Consider the following 17,979-nt stretch of genomic DNA (forward strand, 5'->3'; position numbering starts at 1 on the left):
CCATACAAGTTTTTTATTAAGTTTTTTTTCAACCCATTGTATTACTCCTCCTGCCCATCCAGTATTTAAATTAGTACTATCACAACCTATAGCTTCCAATGTCAAATATAAACATCTTCCTTTAAGTCATTCGATTAAATGATCAGCAATTATCTCTGCAGGTTTTTTTTAATCTGACTCTTCAGGAGCAAAATGGAATAGATAATTTCCACCAGGTTCACTGCACACAGTATAATGTTCTTCTTTTATTAAACCTGGAACTTTTCTGCCTTCAACATCAAAGAAAATTTTAGTGTCATCTTTTCTACCATTTAAAAAAAAATACAACTCAAACCATTATTGTTAAGTTCATTTTGAAGTTTAAAGGTCAACTCTTTTCCAATTTTTTCTTGAGCTCGCTTAACTTTGTTGTGGTCAATAATTAAGGAAGTGTTTCCTTTAGTGATAATTTTAGCATCAATAAGGGCGGCAGTTGCTATTTCTGCAGTTTCTCTTAAACCTGTATGATGCCTTAAGCTTGCTAATGCTATATTTTTTATATTCATTGTGTTATATAATACACTTTTTCTTTCACTTTTTTCATTTTTGAAATATTAATTTTTATTTTATCATTTGTATCTTCACAGACTTTGTCCGAGTCACTCTTGGGGAAAAAAAAATCATTTTCTTGATTAAGTATCTCCTGGTCTATTTTTTATTTTTTTATTTGTGAAACCTGATTTTCTATTGACAATCGTTTATTTTTTTTATTTCGTTTTCGAGTTTCAATATGATCAATGCTAGCTATTTGAAGGATAGCTTTGGTTCCAACTTTTTCTCTTTGATATCTAACAAAGTACAACTCAAGAAGAGGAATTTTTTTTTCTTTTTTACAAGTACATACAATGTGAGCTTTTCTGTCACAGTTTTCTTCACAATTATTTTCTAAGCAAAAAAGTATTTTACAATTGCATGTAAACAAATCAAAAAGTTTATCAAGTTTTTCCATAAATATATTTCTAATTGGTGAGGATACATTGCCATTACTAACTTTAACAGCCAATAACCACAAATCTTTTACTTTACATTTGATCCTTCTTTCAGAATTAATAACTGGATTTATAAATTGAGAATTAGCTTTTTTCCACTGTAACAAAATTCCTGGAATAATATCTTTTACAAGCTGATCTACAGTATAGTTTCTGTAATTTTTTTCACTAATCTCCCTTAAATATAGGCCATACCTGAGAATATCTCTGGAAGTTGGGAGTTCTGATGGAAGAAACTCTGAACTCTTTCCAATCAAATTACTAAGTTGACAAGCTGATTTACTTCTGGTTTTGGTGGTATATGACATTTATATATAATTTTTTTTTTAAAAGATTCAAAAAATTGTTTATGCTCTAAAAATACTTTACTTTATCTACAAATAAAAAAATAAGAAGGAGGCGTTTTACTAATACTGTAATACTTTTTAAAAACATTGAGCCATCTTTCTATAAAACAAATTAATTTTATTTATATAAACTTTTATTATATAAATAAATATATACTTAAAAAATTTTTCGAAATAAAAGTTTTTATATATATATATATATATATATATATATATATATATATATATATATATATATATATATATATATATATATATATATATATATATGTATATATATATATATATATATATATATATATATATATATATATATATATATTTATATATAAATATATATATATATATATATTTATATAAATAAAATTAATTAAGAGTGTCTACATTGGTCTCATCATGAAGTACTGTGAGAACATAGTTAAGAGAGATATTTTAAAAAAATATATATTCTTACATTACTAAATTTGTTATTATTTACAAAATAAAATAAACAGAAACATTTTTAAGCGATATCCACTTGCATTGTAAAATAAATAAATTTTTAAATAAGATTACTTTTTATTTTGTCTATTCTCATTATTAAGTAAACTTTTAAGCTGAGTGTGTTATAAAATTTTTTTTTTTCTGTTTTAAAAAGTTAATACAGTATTGTCCACAATTATTTTCGTCGCGTCGATAATTATTTTTGTTGCAGTCCATAATTATTTTTGTCGCGTCCATAATTATTTTTGTTGCAGTCCATAATTATTTTCATCGCGTCCACGATTATTTTCGTAATAAAAATACTTTATTTTTCAAATGTTTTACAGTAAATTAAGAAAAAAAATTCAAGCATAATTTAATCACATAAACTCATTACGCTGAATTCCTTTTAACACCCACTCACGCATGTGAGAATAATAATTTTCAAAAGAGTATTCAATAAAACCTGTTAAAATCTCAGTAATAATGTTGATCATTTCTTGTGGATTATTAGGTCATGGTTGTATCCTTCTGAACAAATTTTTCATCACACCGAAAAACTCCTCGATAGGATTAAGTTGAGGGCTGTAAGGCGGTAAAAACTTGATAGTACAATTGCTTTCTCGAAATGCCAATTCTACAGTTGATGAATGGTGGAATCGTGCACTGTCCATTATTACAACATATCTTCGATCACTTTAAGCTGGTCTTAAATCTTGTTTAATCCACTCGTTCATGCCAACAGTATTAAAAGCCCCAACCTTTATTTCAAAACCAATACATCTCTGAACTGAAATGGCGTATATTAAGCTAACATTCCTTCCTCTCTGTGTGGGGACTGTAATATATGGGGTACTTCCCAACAATACATATCCATAATGTCGTGAATCGTGCAAATTAAAACCGGTTTCATCAATATAAATCAGATCAGAATTTTGCAGAAAAGAAACATGATTGCAAAATGTGAACCTTGTTGCTATTACATGAGCTGAATTTCTCGCAACAACGACCGATTTAAGCCTTTTATGGGTATATCCCATTTGTTTTAATTCTCATTTATTTGTAGTTGTCGAGCATTTATGTTCTTCGGGCATTAATTCTGCAACGTCGATCATAGTTAATGCATTATTTGCATTAAATAGTAATTTAATTTCTTTCTTTCAATATTATCTCATGCCGCTCTGCCACGCTTTTTAGGCACTGTATTTTAATCTTGTTCAAGTTTTCGCATCCAGTTTTGAATTGTCCTAATTGAAAGACCTGTTGCATTTGCAATAGATCAACTTGATTCGTTGCTATTCATCATTCTTTTTATTGTAGAAATATTTTCTTCGGTTGCAGTTTTGTTTTTTGTTGGTTTTTCTGTTTTGACATTAGAATGATTGATTTTTGTACTGTTTTTGTTTGCCATTATATATTTCGTGATATAATACTTTATAATTCGTAACATAATATTTGTCGATATATTCGTAATATAATATTCGTCGATATAATTTCGTAATAAAAATACTAAAGTATTTTTATTACAAAAAAAATTGTGGACACGACGAAAATAATTATAGACTGCAACAAAAATAATAGTGGACGCGACGAAAATAATTGTGGACAATACTGTAAATCTATAGTTTTTGAAAATTAATGATTTGCAAATCTTTTTCCAAATAATGTTTGTGTTCCAAAACAAATTAAGATTTATTAAGGCGACTATTATGTTCTTCAGACCTTTTGATAAGTAGTTTGAGAAAACCCCATCATCCAAATGATCTTCCAAATGGTGTTCTTGATCTACTCAAAGAGTAGATCAAGAACGCCATTTAGAAAAAGTTCCAATTTTTGACTAGTTGTAAACTGCAATGTTTTGCATAGTTTTGAGTTTAGTTGGTATTCAAAATGTTTACTTAATTAGAATTTATTATTTATATAATAAAACCATGCATGTTATGCAAATAAATGTTTCTTGTGAATATACAAACTTGTTTGTATTCCTACATATACTTTATAAAGTATTCTTTATCTCTAATTGTATGAAAGCTTGTTGATTTTAATTTGGATGCTAAAGACAATTGAATTACATAGATATAATTAATTAAATTTTATTCACTGTTCCTTAAAATCTTTATAGTTAAGATTGTTTTTAAAGTTTTTATTTCATATTTTAAAGAATCTTTGAATTAACCAAAAGCTTTAAAATAAATTAAATAACTGATTGAACTGCATAGCAACGCCAAAAATTTGTAATTTTTTGTTTCTGTTATTATTCAAATACGTAAAATAGCATTGTAGCATTAATATTAGTTTAGTTTAATAAGTTTAATAAAGTCTCTTAATTTAGGTAACTATGAAAAATGCACTTTTGCTATGGAATACAGGTATCCATAGCAACCAAATAAACAATCTACTGGTACCATTAGATTTGTAAAATGAAATACACTCAACCAATACTCATACTCATACAATTATGAGGAAAATCTGATAAATATTTCAAAAGTTATTATTTTTGTCCAGCTAATAATGGTTTTGGCCCACTGTGCCATGGAAGAAAAAAAAGATATTATTTAACCATGAAACTTTTATAAGATTCTAATTATAAGATATTTATTAGCAAAATACTTACTGAAGTATATAAATATACTTAAATTTGAAGTTTTAACTATCATTTAAGTTTTAAAGAATGAAAGGAAATTAGTATTCAACTTGTTGGAGAATTGAAAAACATTTGCATATTATTCCTGGAGAAAAGATATTACATAAGATTAAGATGTCATTGAAGGATGATATATAAGAAGGATTGAGTTAAAGACAAATTTATAAAGATGAAAAAAATGAACTTTAATATAAACGAAGTTTTAAAAGAATGAATTTTTATAAAAAACAAATTTTTTAAAAGATTTTAATTCTTTTAAGACCTCAATGAACCGCTATAAGACTTCTTAAAATCTATGATTGCTATAAGTTAGGGTGTCCTAAAAAACAACATTTTTGAAAAATACTGGCACCCCCTGTGATAAAAAAAAATGTGATAAAAATAAAATGTGATAAAAAAAAACACTGGTTTAAAAAAACTTTAAATATGTTAGATTTAACAGCATAAAAAATGATGTTTAATAACTAAAAAAGAAAAAAGTGCATTTTACCAATTTTTTTGACAATATTATTTTTTCAATAAGTTTTTTATAATATAATTATCATTTTTGATAATATAAATCCTATTCAGTTAAACCAAGAGGATTTCTTCAATAAATTATTTAAGTCAAACCTGAAACAAATGACACAGATAAGTAACATAAAAATTAAAACTGAAGTTGTTTATGAACAACTAGAATATTCATTTTTATTAATTTTTAAGCTGATGAGATTAATTAAAAATGCTTGTTTATAAATATAAACCTCAGAGTGTTAGTATGTTTGATATATGTTATATTGTTAATGATTATTATTCCAACAACTGTAAAACCAAAATCAGTGAAATTGACCACAAAAGTATTGAAGACAGCTGAACAATCTCTAAACCATAGAACTTTTATTTGTTTTTATTTGTTTTTATTTTTTAAATTTGTTAATTCTAATTACATTTAATTTTTAATAATTTGCAAATTATTAATAATTAAATTAACTTGCAATTTTATTTTGTTTTATAAAGTTAGTTACATGTAAAAAACCAAAAAAGTTTTAGAATTGTATCTTTTATGCATCTCAAGATATACTTTTTTTTGTAAGGGGCATCAGAAAACTTGAAAAAAGTGTTACAACATTTTGACCATCGAATTTGAACTTTTCAGCCTAAAAAACAGCTGGGTTTAAAAAACAGTAATTTTAAGTATTAGCTAAAATCACTATTAAACAAATACTGCATAAGTTTAAGCTGATCGTGTGCCGCAGCTAAAAATATCAATGTTGCTTAAAAACAGTTAAAAAAGAGGTTTAGACAGAGCATTGATATCTCTGAAACCATAAGGAGTTGTACACTTTTAAGTGAAGTTTTTTTCAATTAATTTAAACTTGTATAACAAAAATCATTGTCTCAATAATGACTTGTTTTGGAAAGTTTATTTATATCTAAACTTATTCTCTAAGGTTTATTTTAGATATAAACGCACCTTATCTTGGCAATTGGAGATCCCTTTAATAAACCTTTTTAGTAAACACAAACGTAGGTGTTTTAAAATTTAAAACATAGCATCTAACAAACATATTTAACAGTTAAAGAAGTATTTAAAAAAAGAGTCTATATATGTTGTTGGTTTGTTTTATTCATTTCATTATGGTTATTTTTGAGTAACTTTTATGCAATGCACTATTTTTGTAAATATTTTTTTGTAAAAAAATTAAGTTTATTTAAATAATTTTTTACTTGAATAAATTTTTTATATATAGATTTTTTATATTTTTATAAAAACTTAAAAATTTTTTAAAAAGACTACTCTACTACATAATTTAATATGCAACTTAAATTAGGCAACTTATATTAACTTAAATTACATTTAAGTTACATATTAAACATATGTAATATTATATAACTAATTTATATGTATAAATTAGTTATATAAGGTAAAATTGTATAAATAAATTTAATGATAAATTAGTTGTCATTATAAGAAAAATTAAATTTAAAAATGTCAAAAATATACATTTGTTTTAACAAAAATTATAAAAAATTTAAAGAACATACTTGCTTCCATAAGCTAAATCAAAATTTTCAATTCTGACATCAACCACTTTTCCGGTTTCATCTTTTTTAAAATCTTTTCTTTGAACAACTTGATTTGTTGTAGGTCCATTCACTTCATTTTCAACAATAGGAATAATTTCCTTATCTTTCTTCTCATTTTTTAACTTAAGCTTTGCATCGACTTTTCCTAACTTTTTCATGTCAACAGTTTTCTAAATTGTTAACCGCAAAAATAAACTTGAAATATCTACTGGTAATAGTAGATATAGTAAAAATATATAAAAATAAATATATCAAAATATATAAAAATAGTAAGAATATATACTAATGTTTGTATGCACCTATAAATACAGGGCTAAAATTAATGTAAAAAAATATAACTACAACATTTTATTGTTATTTTTCCTTAACCTAGCCTGGCATTTTTCACCATGTGTATAGGAAGAGGAGTGGTAGAAATTATACAAATCTTTACAGACAAATAGTTGTATTACAAGTCTTCCCAGGAAATGCTTGTTGTTTTTTGTCTTGTATGCCCACGCATGAGTATTATATTTTAGACAACTTGGTCACAGCCGTTGGCAAGTTTTTTTTATATTAGGCGTTGCTGAAAAAACGAAGTTTCAAAAACAAAGAAAGCAAAACTAACAAAATAGGAAATTAAAATAAATTTAAATAGAAAAAAATTAATAATTTAAATAATTTGTGTACTGTTTTTATTTTTGTTTCTTAAGAGTGGTTGTTATTTTCAGCAAAAAAATTGAATTCGGCAAAGCAAAAAAAAAAAATATCTTTTAAGTCGATATTAAAAAGAATAATTTTCCTATATTTTATTTGCTCATTTGATAACATTTTATTCACAAAGAACAATAGAAATGAATGAACTTTTGTAGATAAAATAGAAGTACGTTAAAAATTTTATAGCTTATAATAACTATTAAATATATACAAAATAGAGTTCAAAAAAATTGGCAAAATGCTATGTTTTTTTTTGAGAAAACATCAAGTTTGAATAAAGAAATATAAAAACTATTGTCAATGATTATTTTTCTGATATATTTTCATTGTTGTTTGCAAAAAAAAAAAAAAAAACATTTGCAAAATTGTCTGTTGGAATGAAAATTGTCCCTAGAATAACAACAGAATGAAATGGAGCAAACAGAAGTCTTTTCAAATTCAATAACATTTAGTTTACAAACAAAAAGAGAAATGAATGAACTTTTGAAGATAAAAAAAGTAATAAAATAATTCAAAAATAAAAAAAAATTATTTTCAAATAACAAGACATTAGTATCTCAACCTGGGTCTTAAAAAAATTCAAAAATAATAAAATAAATTTTTTTATTAAAAACATCTTTAAAAAAGTAAAAAAATCCCTAAAAAAAAAACTTAAAAATTTTTTTTTTTTAAATTATTATCAATTAAATTAATTAAACCAAAAATTTTTATAAGATTATATATTATTTTTGAAATTTCAATACAAATTCACTTCTTAGATACAAGTTGATCTACTTTTAAAAGACCTTTCTTGTCTTGCAATATTAGAGACCCTTTCAATAATTAAGGGCTTGTGGCAATCTCTAAGAATATTTTTTATAAAATTATTTCTAAAATTTTTCATTTTTAAAATAATATTAAAGGGATACCAACATAAAATCATAAAAAAGCTTCAAGACCTAGACAATATTTAATTATGCTTTTATTATAATATTTATTTCTATTTTTTTGTGATTGTGTAGTAATCCTCTATATTTTTGTATTTTAAGCGCTTTTGCTTGTTTTTAAGTTTTTTTAATAAATTAACATAAACATCTGAATATGCATAACATAATTCAATGTTAATCTCTGTTAATTTATGTGCATTTGATTATATTTAAACTAAAAAATACATGTAAGACTAAAATAATCAATTTTACCAAAGCAGTTTCATAAGAACTTTGTTTAAGCCATATGCTGTCTTGATCAGATCCCAAGTCTTGATCAGTCTCCTTGATACGATCACCGATGTGGATAGGGGCATTAAGTATTTTGACATAACTAATCTTGTTGCTTAATTCATCCCTAAAAAAATGGTACAATACATTTCAATTCTAGTTCCAAGTATAAACTTGACTTATAACATCAAAAAAAAAAAATTTAACTAGAAAAAAAAAGTCTACTAATGCCTAATTTAACGTAACAAACACAACATGTACACATTAAATTAGTAATAGTAAAAAAAAAAAACTTTTACCTTTTTAATATATTTATAATTCCTTCACAAACATTTTTTATTAAAAGCTCATCTTCAGATTCAATTGCTTCGTGCAAAACGGCACCAACGGCTTCATAGACATCATCAACATGTTGAAAGTCCTCAGAACTTGTTTTGATGACATCTATACAAGGGTAATATGAACAAATACATAATGAAAAACTTTCTATAAATTTTTTTTTTCAAATAATTAACCCTTTGTTACCCATACCCCACATAGCAGGTAATAAAACTTAGAATACCAGTATCCTGCATATAGGCGAATGAAGGGTTTTGATTTCTGCTAATCCCAGGTTTTTTAAGCAACTTTAGTACTAAGTACTAAAATTATTCTAGTTTCTATTAAGCTAAGTAATTTAGCTTAATAGAAACTAGAATAATTTTCTAACCTTCCAGTAAAAACCGTATGAAAAAAGCTTGGTTCAATTTGCAGATATTCAATTGTGAAAAATGGCTGATTCATTGTCCTCACGCAAAAAAAAAAAATTTTAATATGGACGAAATTTTACACTTTTTACTTTAAGAAAATGAGAAAGACAGCAATGAAGACATAGATCTTAGCGATTCTGACTTTAGTAATGATGAGGATGATGAATTAATGGAATTTGAAGTTGAAAACAATATAAAGTTCAATGCTATTCAAAGAAAAATAAAAAGTACAGTTAAAAATAATGTTGATCAATTGAAATCTGATATTCCTTTTTTTAATTCTGTTTTGCTGTCATATGATAGATTTAATGATACTGTTAGTGATATCTTTCGTTTGTCAATCATAAGTGACAGCAAAATTGAGGCTTTTGTCACTCCTAAAATAAGCCCACCTACAAGAGGTGGAGGTACCAGACGTGTACGTATTCAAGGTGATACTGATAAAGAATGCAATAATAAAGCAATTTCTGTTAAAGATGTTGTTGATCCTTAACATGCAGAAGTTATTGCTGATGATACTGTATTCAATTTAAATATACAGAATTATGCTGTTCAAGGTAATATGCCTAACCATTGTAGAGTGCATAGTCATGGTAGAGAGTGTAGTTGTGGTAAAGAACGTAATAATAGTTAGAGCCTTCCTCTTTTAACTTGGGAAAAAGTTTATAAAAATGTTCCTGTTCATCTAATGGATTTCCCTGAACTTTTTCAAGATGGTTTGAAAGTTAGAATGGTGCAAGACCTAACTTGTTTCAATTTTGCTGAGCTTTATTTTCTAGTTGAACTTGTGAGTTTGTTAGTTACAGAAACCAATCAGTATGCAGGACAATTTTCTGCTGCCAAATCAGACAACTCTTCTTTGTGGAAGGAAACTAATATCGCAGAAATTAAAACCTTTATTGCTATCAATCTTTTAATGGGAGTTATTTACAAACCCAAACTCAATATGTATTGGTCAAAGGATGCATTGTATAATACTTCAATTTTTTCAGAGATTATGAGTTGAAATCGTTTTAATCTATTATTGAAATTTTTTTATTTTAATAACAACAAAGATAAAAAGTTATGATGCAAACAATGAAAACAGAAATCGTCTTCACAAAGTATGACCAGTCATCAACATTCTACGTAACCGATTCACTGTTCTCCAAATTGACCACCAGGTTGAAACTCTCCCCACTCCCAATTTTTTTGCATTATATCAATCATATGCAATAGTAAACACAATTTATGTTGCCAAAAAAATCTGAACTAAGTGCTAAGTATGTAAATTTTAAAAATTAAAACATATCATTTTTTGCTTTTTTTTTACTATATTTTAAATATAGTCAGCCATTATGGCATTCAAAGTAAATTATTTACGGCTTCTTTCCAGATATAATTATTATTTTCCAACATGGCGACAGAATTTAAAATGTGTACTTGTGCAGTTTGCTTGACAAATAAAGGTATCAGATAAAAATGTCTAACGTTTATCACACTCTCAGTATGCAAAAATATTCAAGAATACATTTGGCTAAACTTTGATATTGATGTTTGTCCTTGATGAGAAATGAGAAACTGCATATCTTTCCAACTGGTTAGAGAGTATATCAAAGGTACTTTTGTATGAGTTAATTATTACTTATATATATGTATATATATATATATATATATATATATATATATATATATATATATATATATATATATATATATATATATATATATATATATATATATATATATATATATATATATATATATATATATATATATATATATATATATATATATATATATATATATATATATATATATATATGTATATATATATATACATATATGTATATAAATATATATATATATATATATATATATATATATATATATATATATATATATATATATATATATATATGTATATATATATATATATATAAATATATATATATATATATATATATATATATATATATATATATATGTATATATATATATATATATATATATATATATATATATATGTATATGTATATATATATGTATATATATATGTATATGTATATATATTTATATATATATATATATATATATATATATATATATATATATATATATATATATATATATATATATATATATATATATATATATATATATATATATATTAATTAATTAAATTAGTAAAAAACACTTATCTAACTTTTTCTTCTACTTGAAGTTTCATCATTGCTGGATCATCAGGAAGAGTTCCTTTCTGATACTCTTCCTGTACTTTTCCTGATGATCCAGCAATGGTGAAACTTCAAGTAGAATAAAAAGTTAGATAAGTGTTTTTTACTAATTTATTATTGCTCTGAGATACATGTTGATACAGAGCCAAATACAACTGAGAAAATCTGTAGTCTTTGCTATTTAAATCTTGATATGAATAATAAATATTACGGCTTTATAATTGAAATAAATTTTATTGAAATGTATTTTTCCTTTATTTTTTATCAATCAAATCTGTTATATAAAAAAGATTATAATGTAGAAATAATCCACAACTATTTAGATTCTTTTAACAAGTGCAAATATGCACTTGTAGATATTGTTAACTTGTTTGTTCAAATAAATTTTTAAACATTTATATTGTTTTTAATAACTTTAAAATTCTATATTGTTTAATAAATTTTAAAATCAAACTGTAAAGTTTGATTTCATAGTTTTATTGTTTTATTTCTTATTCAATTTTTAGTTATTTTAAAATACTTGTTAAATTATCACTGTTAATTTTAGGCAGAGGAGTTCCTCATACTTGTTGCAAAAGTAACGCTCTTAGCAATATCATAGATATCAGTGAGTCGCTTGGAGAGAAAAATGCAGAACAAATAGTTTCTGGATTGTTAAAACGCAAAATGGAATGTGAAAACATTGTAAGCGGACTGCTGTCCGCAGTTCATGTTGTCTACAGGTGGACTTCTTCTCTCGGTTACAGTTGGAGTTAATAAAATTAAGTCAAAAAGAAAGAAAGTAAATCAGATCTCATTCCAAACTATTATGGAGCTAGCGAATGAATTAGAACTTTTTAAAAACAAAACAAAAAAATTATGTTCTACTTTACGGAGGAACGTAACTGGTGTTGTAGAATCAAGTATTAATATTAAAATGACTGAATTAGAGGAAACTCTTGATTCTTTATATGAATGCAAAACAGAGGAACTGGTTGACGGAAATCAGACAGTTTTTAGAGATATAGTTTATGTAAAAAATACAACAGAATTTATTAAATTTACAACAGAAAAAAGAGGTATCGATAACCTTAATGCAATGGTAAGAATTTCTATAGATGGTGGTCAAAACTTTTTAAAAGTTATCATTAATGTTTTTGATCCAAAAAATCACTATTCTTCATCTGAAATATATGAAGATTCTGGCATAAAACGTTGTTATATTCTTGCCATTGTGGAGTTGGTTTCAGAGGACAATGGCAATCTCCAAAAATTATTGGCTCCTCTAAAACTTGAAGAAGTAAATTTTAGTCTTGCATTTGATTTAAAGTGTGCAAACAGTATTTTTAGACTATCAGGTCACTCTGGTAAATATGCCTGTTTGTATTGTGAAGGAGAATGCTCGCTAGAAACAGGAAAACTTAGAACTTTAGGCTCCATAGACCTGTGTTATGATCAATATGTATGTGATGGGAAAAAAAGATTGAAAATGCAGGAATACAAAAATGTTATCAATCCTTGTTTAATTTACTTACAAGAAAAACAAGAAACTCTTCTTGAACACATTGTTCCTCCACCTGAGCTCCACATTTTGATGGGAGTTGTAGATAAATTTTGTACTTTACTTTTGTGTGTTTGGCCACCTTTTGAAAATTGGTTGAAAACACATTACATACTAATGAGAGGGTATCATGGTGTAGGTTTAGATGGAAACAATGCAAATAGAATAATGTCCTTGTTAGATGTTTTAGAGAGAGATGTCACCTTTGCTGCAGCAATTAATATTTTACCGATAGTTAATTGTTTGCGTAAATTTTTATTAATAAAATCAGCAGTGTTTGATTTGGAACTGGGTATAGATATTTCTGTTAAAATTGAAGACTTCAAAAGTTCATTATTTAATCTTCAACTGTATACCAAAGATATTTTTGACTACAATTTAACAGTTTCATGGAAAATTCATATTTTAGTGTGTCACATTCTCCCTTTTGTAGACCACAATAATACTAGCTTAGGTAACTATGCAGAACAATGTGGTTAAGCTGTTCATCACAAATTTAAAAAAACTTGGGTGAATTATAAAAGAACTATTGGACACAAAAATTATGCAGAAAAGCTAAAATCTGCTGTAGTGAATTTCAATTTAAACAAACAATAGTGAAAATATCATTTGTGTTATAAATATATTTGTTGAGTGTTTTTTTTTTAAATATAATAGATAAATATTATTGTGTTATTTTGACAACCATAATGGCTGACTTTATTTTAACTTTAAAAGAAAAAAAGAAAGAAATGATGTGTTTTAATTTTTAAATTTTACATACTTAGCACTTAGTTCAGATTTTTTTGGCAACATAAATTGTGTTTACTATTGCATATGATTGATATAATGCAAAAAAATTCGGAGTGGGGAGAGTTTCAACCTGGTGGTCAATTTGGAGAACAGTGGATTCAAAACTGTATATAGACCAGGATACTGGGCGTCATTTTCTGGGAACCTAACAGTCATCACCTGATGCAAAAGATTGGCATCTTCTAAATTATGCAGAGTGTGCTATGCATGAGGAATTCTTAACAACAATAGAAAGACCTAATGAAGTTATTTTTTTTAATTTCTTTTTCATTTTTTGAAAAATAAATTACTTAGAAAAAAAGGAGTCAATTTTTGAAGAAATTAAACATTTTTTAAACTCACAGTATAATTTTAAAGGTAGTTGGGTTGAGATATCACATTTTGACATAGCATTTTAGGTTGCCGAGTCCAATAACGAATAGATTAATTCACATCCTCAAAGCCAAGAAGGTCAAGTCTACAGTCAAAGAGGCTACTTAAATTGTGGTTAAAATCCTCTTTCAACTCTATAATTCTAAAACAGAAACCTTGATGAACAAGGCCGCTGACCAGAGAAACAAGTTTAGTGAGGTACTTGATGAAAGTGATTGAAATCGGAACTTCTTGCATATGAAGCAAGTGGTCTACCACTATACCAGGAATAAAGGACTGTTAGATTTTTACTGATTTAAGATAAAAAAAAGAAAATTTCATACTTTCAAATAACAAAAAATAATAACACTTACAATGTTATGTACAGTCTCCTATTACTAGGAATTAAAAGTCTGTAGGTCATAAGAATGAGTAAAAAATAGGGTGCCACCACTATGCCATAATTTGAATTTCTAAATCATCTAACTTTAAATGATAGTTGTAGTTCAGAAATATTTTTAATTGTTTTTAATAGAAGAAACATGACTTTTTTAAGAATTAAAAAGCTAAAAAAAGGTAGCAAATAAAAATCGGCACAAGTAGCACAAGTAAAATAAATGCTAGTAAATAGAGATCGGCAATAAGCACAAGTAAAAAATAGCCATCATATGAAAATTTTATACACTACAAAATAACATTTAAACTAATTTTTTATCTTAAAAAATATATATGTTGAAAATACTGTGGAATCTAATACATTAGACTAATACTGTGGACCTTTAAACCATTTTAAACCTTAAGACTTTTTCTTTAAACCAGTTTTCACAAGTCTGCTGATCACAGACCTTGTAGGATCAAAAGAGACTCAGACAGGTATGAAAACTTTTATTCCTTCTTGTTAGTTCCTAATCATACCAAACCCTACTTCATACTTTACTGCATGAAGCAGAGTGAGGGCTGTTGTTTATAAAGTTTGACTTGCTATCTTTCTATATAAACTCCCTCATATGGTGTAATTGGAAAAGTTTTCTAAATTATTGAATTATTTCCTTCTAAACACAGTATTAAGATTTAATTGATAGACAATACTTTTCTTAATTTAAAAAAAATGTCTAGGGTGCCATAAGTTGTTTTTCTGGGACAACAGTGTTGTTTGTTAACAACAATTTCTACAAAATTTATGATCCAAATAATGATCTTTTTAACATTCTTCCTATCAAAGTGGATAAGATACTAATAATATACTTCTATAGATCATCCTGGTCATATTTTAAAAATCCGGAAAATTTTCCCTTATTTTTGCTTTTACTTAAGTTGTTTCTAACTTTTTTTTCAAATTTTTCTTTATTTTTCAACAAGTGATGAGTGAAAAAGCTTAAAAAATAAATATATTACAAAAATTTATACCTATATTTGTATGTATAGAGAATGTTTTGGATATCCAGAAAAACTAAAAGTTGAAAAAATATCCATAATTAAGGAAAAGGATAATCCCTGTATACTATTGACAAAAAGTCATCATTTTTAATTACTAAGAACAAGCAACCGATCTTGAATAAAATCACTCCTAGGTGACAGCTTGAGACCTACAGTGGCTGTTGAATTTTAACCTAAACAATACGCAGTTTGCATCAGTTTCTCACTTTTACAATTACTACCAGGGTCTTTGCTTAAGCAAGCAAACTTTTAACTTTTGTTCTGTCAACTAAAATTCAGCTAACTTGCATTCTCAGGCCTTGTTAAGAAACATTACAATGCTAGCATTCTACATATGAAATATTTATTTAAATTATTTTTTGATATCATATATGTGATGTTTATTCAGAAAATATTAAGTCATAAAAAAAAAAGCATTTAACTGGAATTGCGAAGTAATAGCTTTTTTTTCTTTTTTTGCTACATAAACAGTTTGTTTAATAATTATTTTTTTGTAATAAAAAACTTCAAACTAAATATGATTTTGAAAATAAAAAATTTAAATTTAGTTAGGAAGGAATTTAAAATAGTGAAAATAGTTTAATATAATGTAAAATTTATTTTTGACGGAATGTAAAATATTTTAGAAATATTTAAGAAGACATTTTTTTCTTATCATTTGTTAACTAATTTACTGTATAAAAACATTAAAATATGTCTCTAAAATTTAGAGACATGTTATAATGTTTTTATGTGATGAATATATGTGCCCCTTAATCAGGGATAGAAAAAATCAAAAAAAATCAGATTTTTTTGATTTAAATCAGATTTTTTTGATTTAAATAAAATATTTTTTGATGAACTTTTAATATAATTTAAAGTAATATGAAATTGGTTGACTGTGTTTTTTTGTAAATAATGCAGTGGTCAAACAGGTCAGAAGTATACTCAAGATTCTAAAAGTTTCTTTTAACCTTATACCTCTACAAAACTATCCACTTTATGCAATTGTATAAGGATTTTCTGGATATTTATTATATTAAGTTTAGATTGTATTAAGTTTTTATTTTTTTACTTGTTATGTTATAATTGACTGCAGGCTTTGGTGGCAAGAATGAAAGTACACTTAAATAAATGTTGTCACGAAAACAATACAGAAGGTGATATAATATACACTTTATAATTATTATTTTTGTAATTAGTACTATTTAATTTAAATTATTTTTTTAGAAATTGAATTTCAAACTACTTCTTCCAACATTCAATTTGATGTTACAAAGCAACCCTCAGAATCATCTGAGCTGGTGGACAAAAACATGTATTGCCTCAAGATACTCGCTGGAATACCGTGTATGACTGTCTAAAAGTGTATATTGCAAATTGGTCAACTCTGATAAAAATCTCTGAGTCTACCCGGGCCATAATTGCCACTACCACCATAAGTGCAACAAAATGTCTAACTTAGTCATTAAGAGATCTGCAGAAGATCTACTTGCTCGCTTAGAAGCTATTGTTTTTGCATTTGATAAAGCACTAAGTGACAAATACAAAATAGCAGATATAGTGGAAGTATGAAAAATCTAGAAAACAAACTTTTGTGTAAAAGTGAGAAAGTTATCCAAAAGAAATTCAAAAATAGATACGAAAAAGCAGTGACACCATCCCATGTTCTTGCTGATCTTCTTCACCCTCATTACCAAGGTACAATGTTGAATGAAATTGAAAAAAATACTGCTTTGGAATATGCCAATCTACAATACCCACATATTATTTCTACAGCTATGAAATTTAGAGGAAAGTTGTACCCATTCCTGGAATTTGAATTTAGCTCGGAGGTTTTAACAGCATTATCTTTCCTGAGTGATAAAAATTACAGTTTTTTATCAGCATTTATTCTTTCCTGAATGATAAAAATTACAGTTTTTTATGTCTTTTGTCAAAGTAGTCCACAAATTTTTCAGCATTTTTTTGGAACTCCTGAGCACTGAAAAGTAGAAATGACAGAAATGATAAGACTATCAAAACCAGAGTCATTCTTGTAATTGAAAAAATCTTTTTATTCAATTCAAGAGTGCAGTTTTTATTGTTATAAATGTTAAAGTTTATTTACAATTTTTAATGATTTTTTGCTTTTTAAATAAAATATTATTTATATGACATTGCTTATTAGATGTATAAACAATAACTGAAATAAAGATAGGTGTAAATAGTGTGTATATATGTAAGCTGTCCTTTTTTTTTCAACTAATAAATAAATTATAGAATATAGACATTATTGAACCTTAATTATTTTATGGTGACAGTGCTTTTTAAGTTAATACCAAAAAACTCTCTGTTCCTTACTTGCTGACACCACCAAAGTTAAGGTTTAAATTGTATTAGTTGATCAATACAACTTAGTGTCTCTAAAATTTCAATAATCAAAAACAAGATTTGAGATTTCAAAACATTTGAAAAAAGTATAACTTAGAAATA

General features: G+C 25.7%; 1 protein-coding gene and 1 long non-coding RNA gene across 2 annotated transcripts in view; one reads left to right on the forward strand and one right to left on the reverse strand.

Annotated features, from left to right (window-relative positions):
• The window catches only part of LOC100197305 (ATP-binding cassette sub-family F member 3), a 65,730-nt gene that overhangs the window by 47,043 nt on the left and 708 nt on the right, over positions 1-17,979 (reverse strand). Inside the window, exons 2-4 of the mRNA XM_065800415.1 lie at positions 8,740-8,884; positions 8,423-8,567; positions 6,507-6,718 (exon numbers count right to left, since the gene is read on the reverse strand). Of these exons, the coding sequence (XP_065656487.1) occupies positions 6,507-6,718; positions 8,423-8,567; positions 8,740-8,884 (502 nt within the window). The remainder of the gene's footprint in view (positions 1-6,506; positions 6,719-8,422; positions 8,568-8,739; positions 8,885-17,979) is intronic.
• On the forward strand, positions 16,613-16,801 carry LOC136081956 (uncharacterized). Its single transcript, XR_010639272.1, has 2 exons — positions 16,613-16,664; positions 16,735-16,801. It is a non-coding gene; the product is annotated as an uncharacterized LOC136081956 (long non-coding RNA).

Source organism: Hydra vulgaris, chromosome 06, assembly GCF_038396675.1.
Source record: "Hydra vulgaris chromosome 06, alternate assembly HydraT2T_AEP".
In the NCBI taxonomy this organism is placed as follows: Eukaryota; Metazoa; Cnidaria; class Hydrozoa; order Anthoathecata; family Hydridae; genus Hydra; species Hydra vulgaris.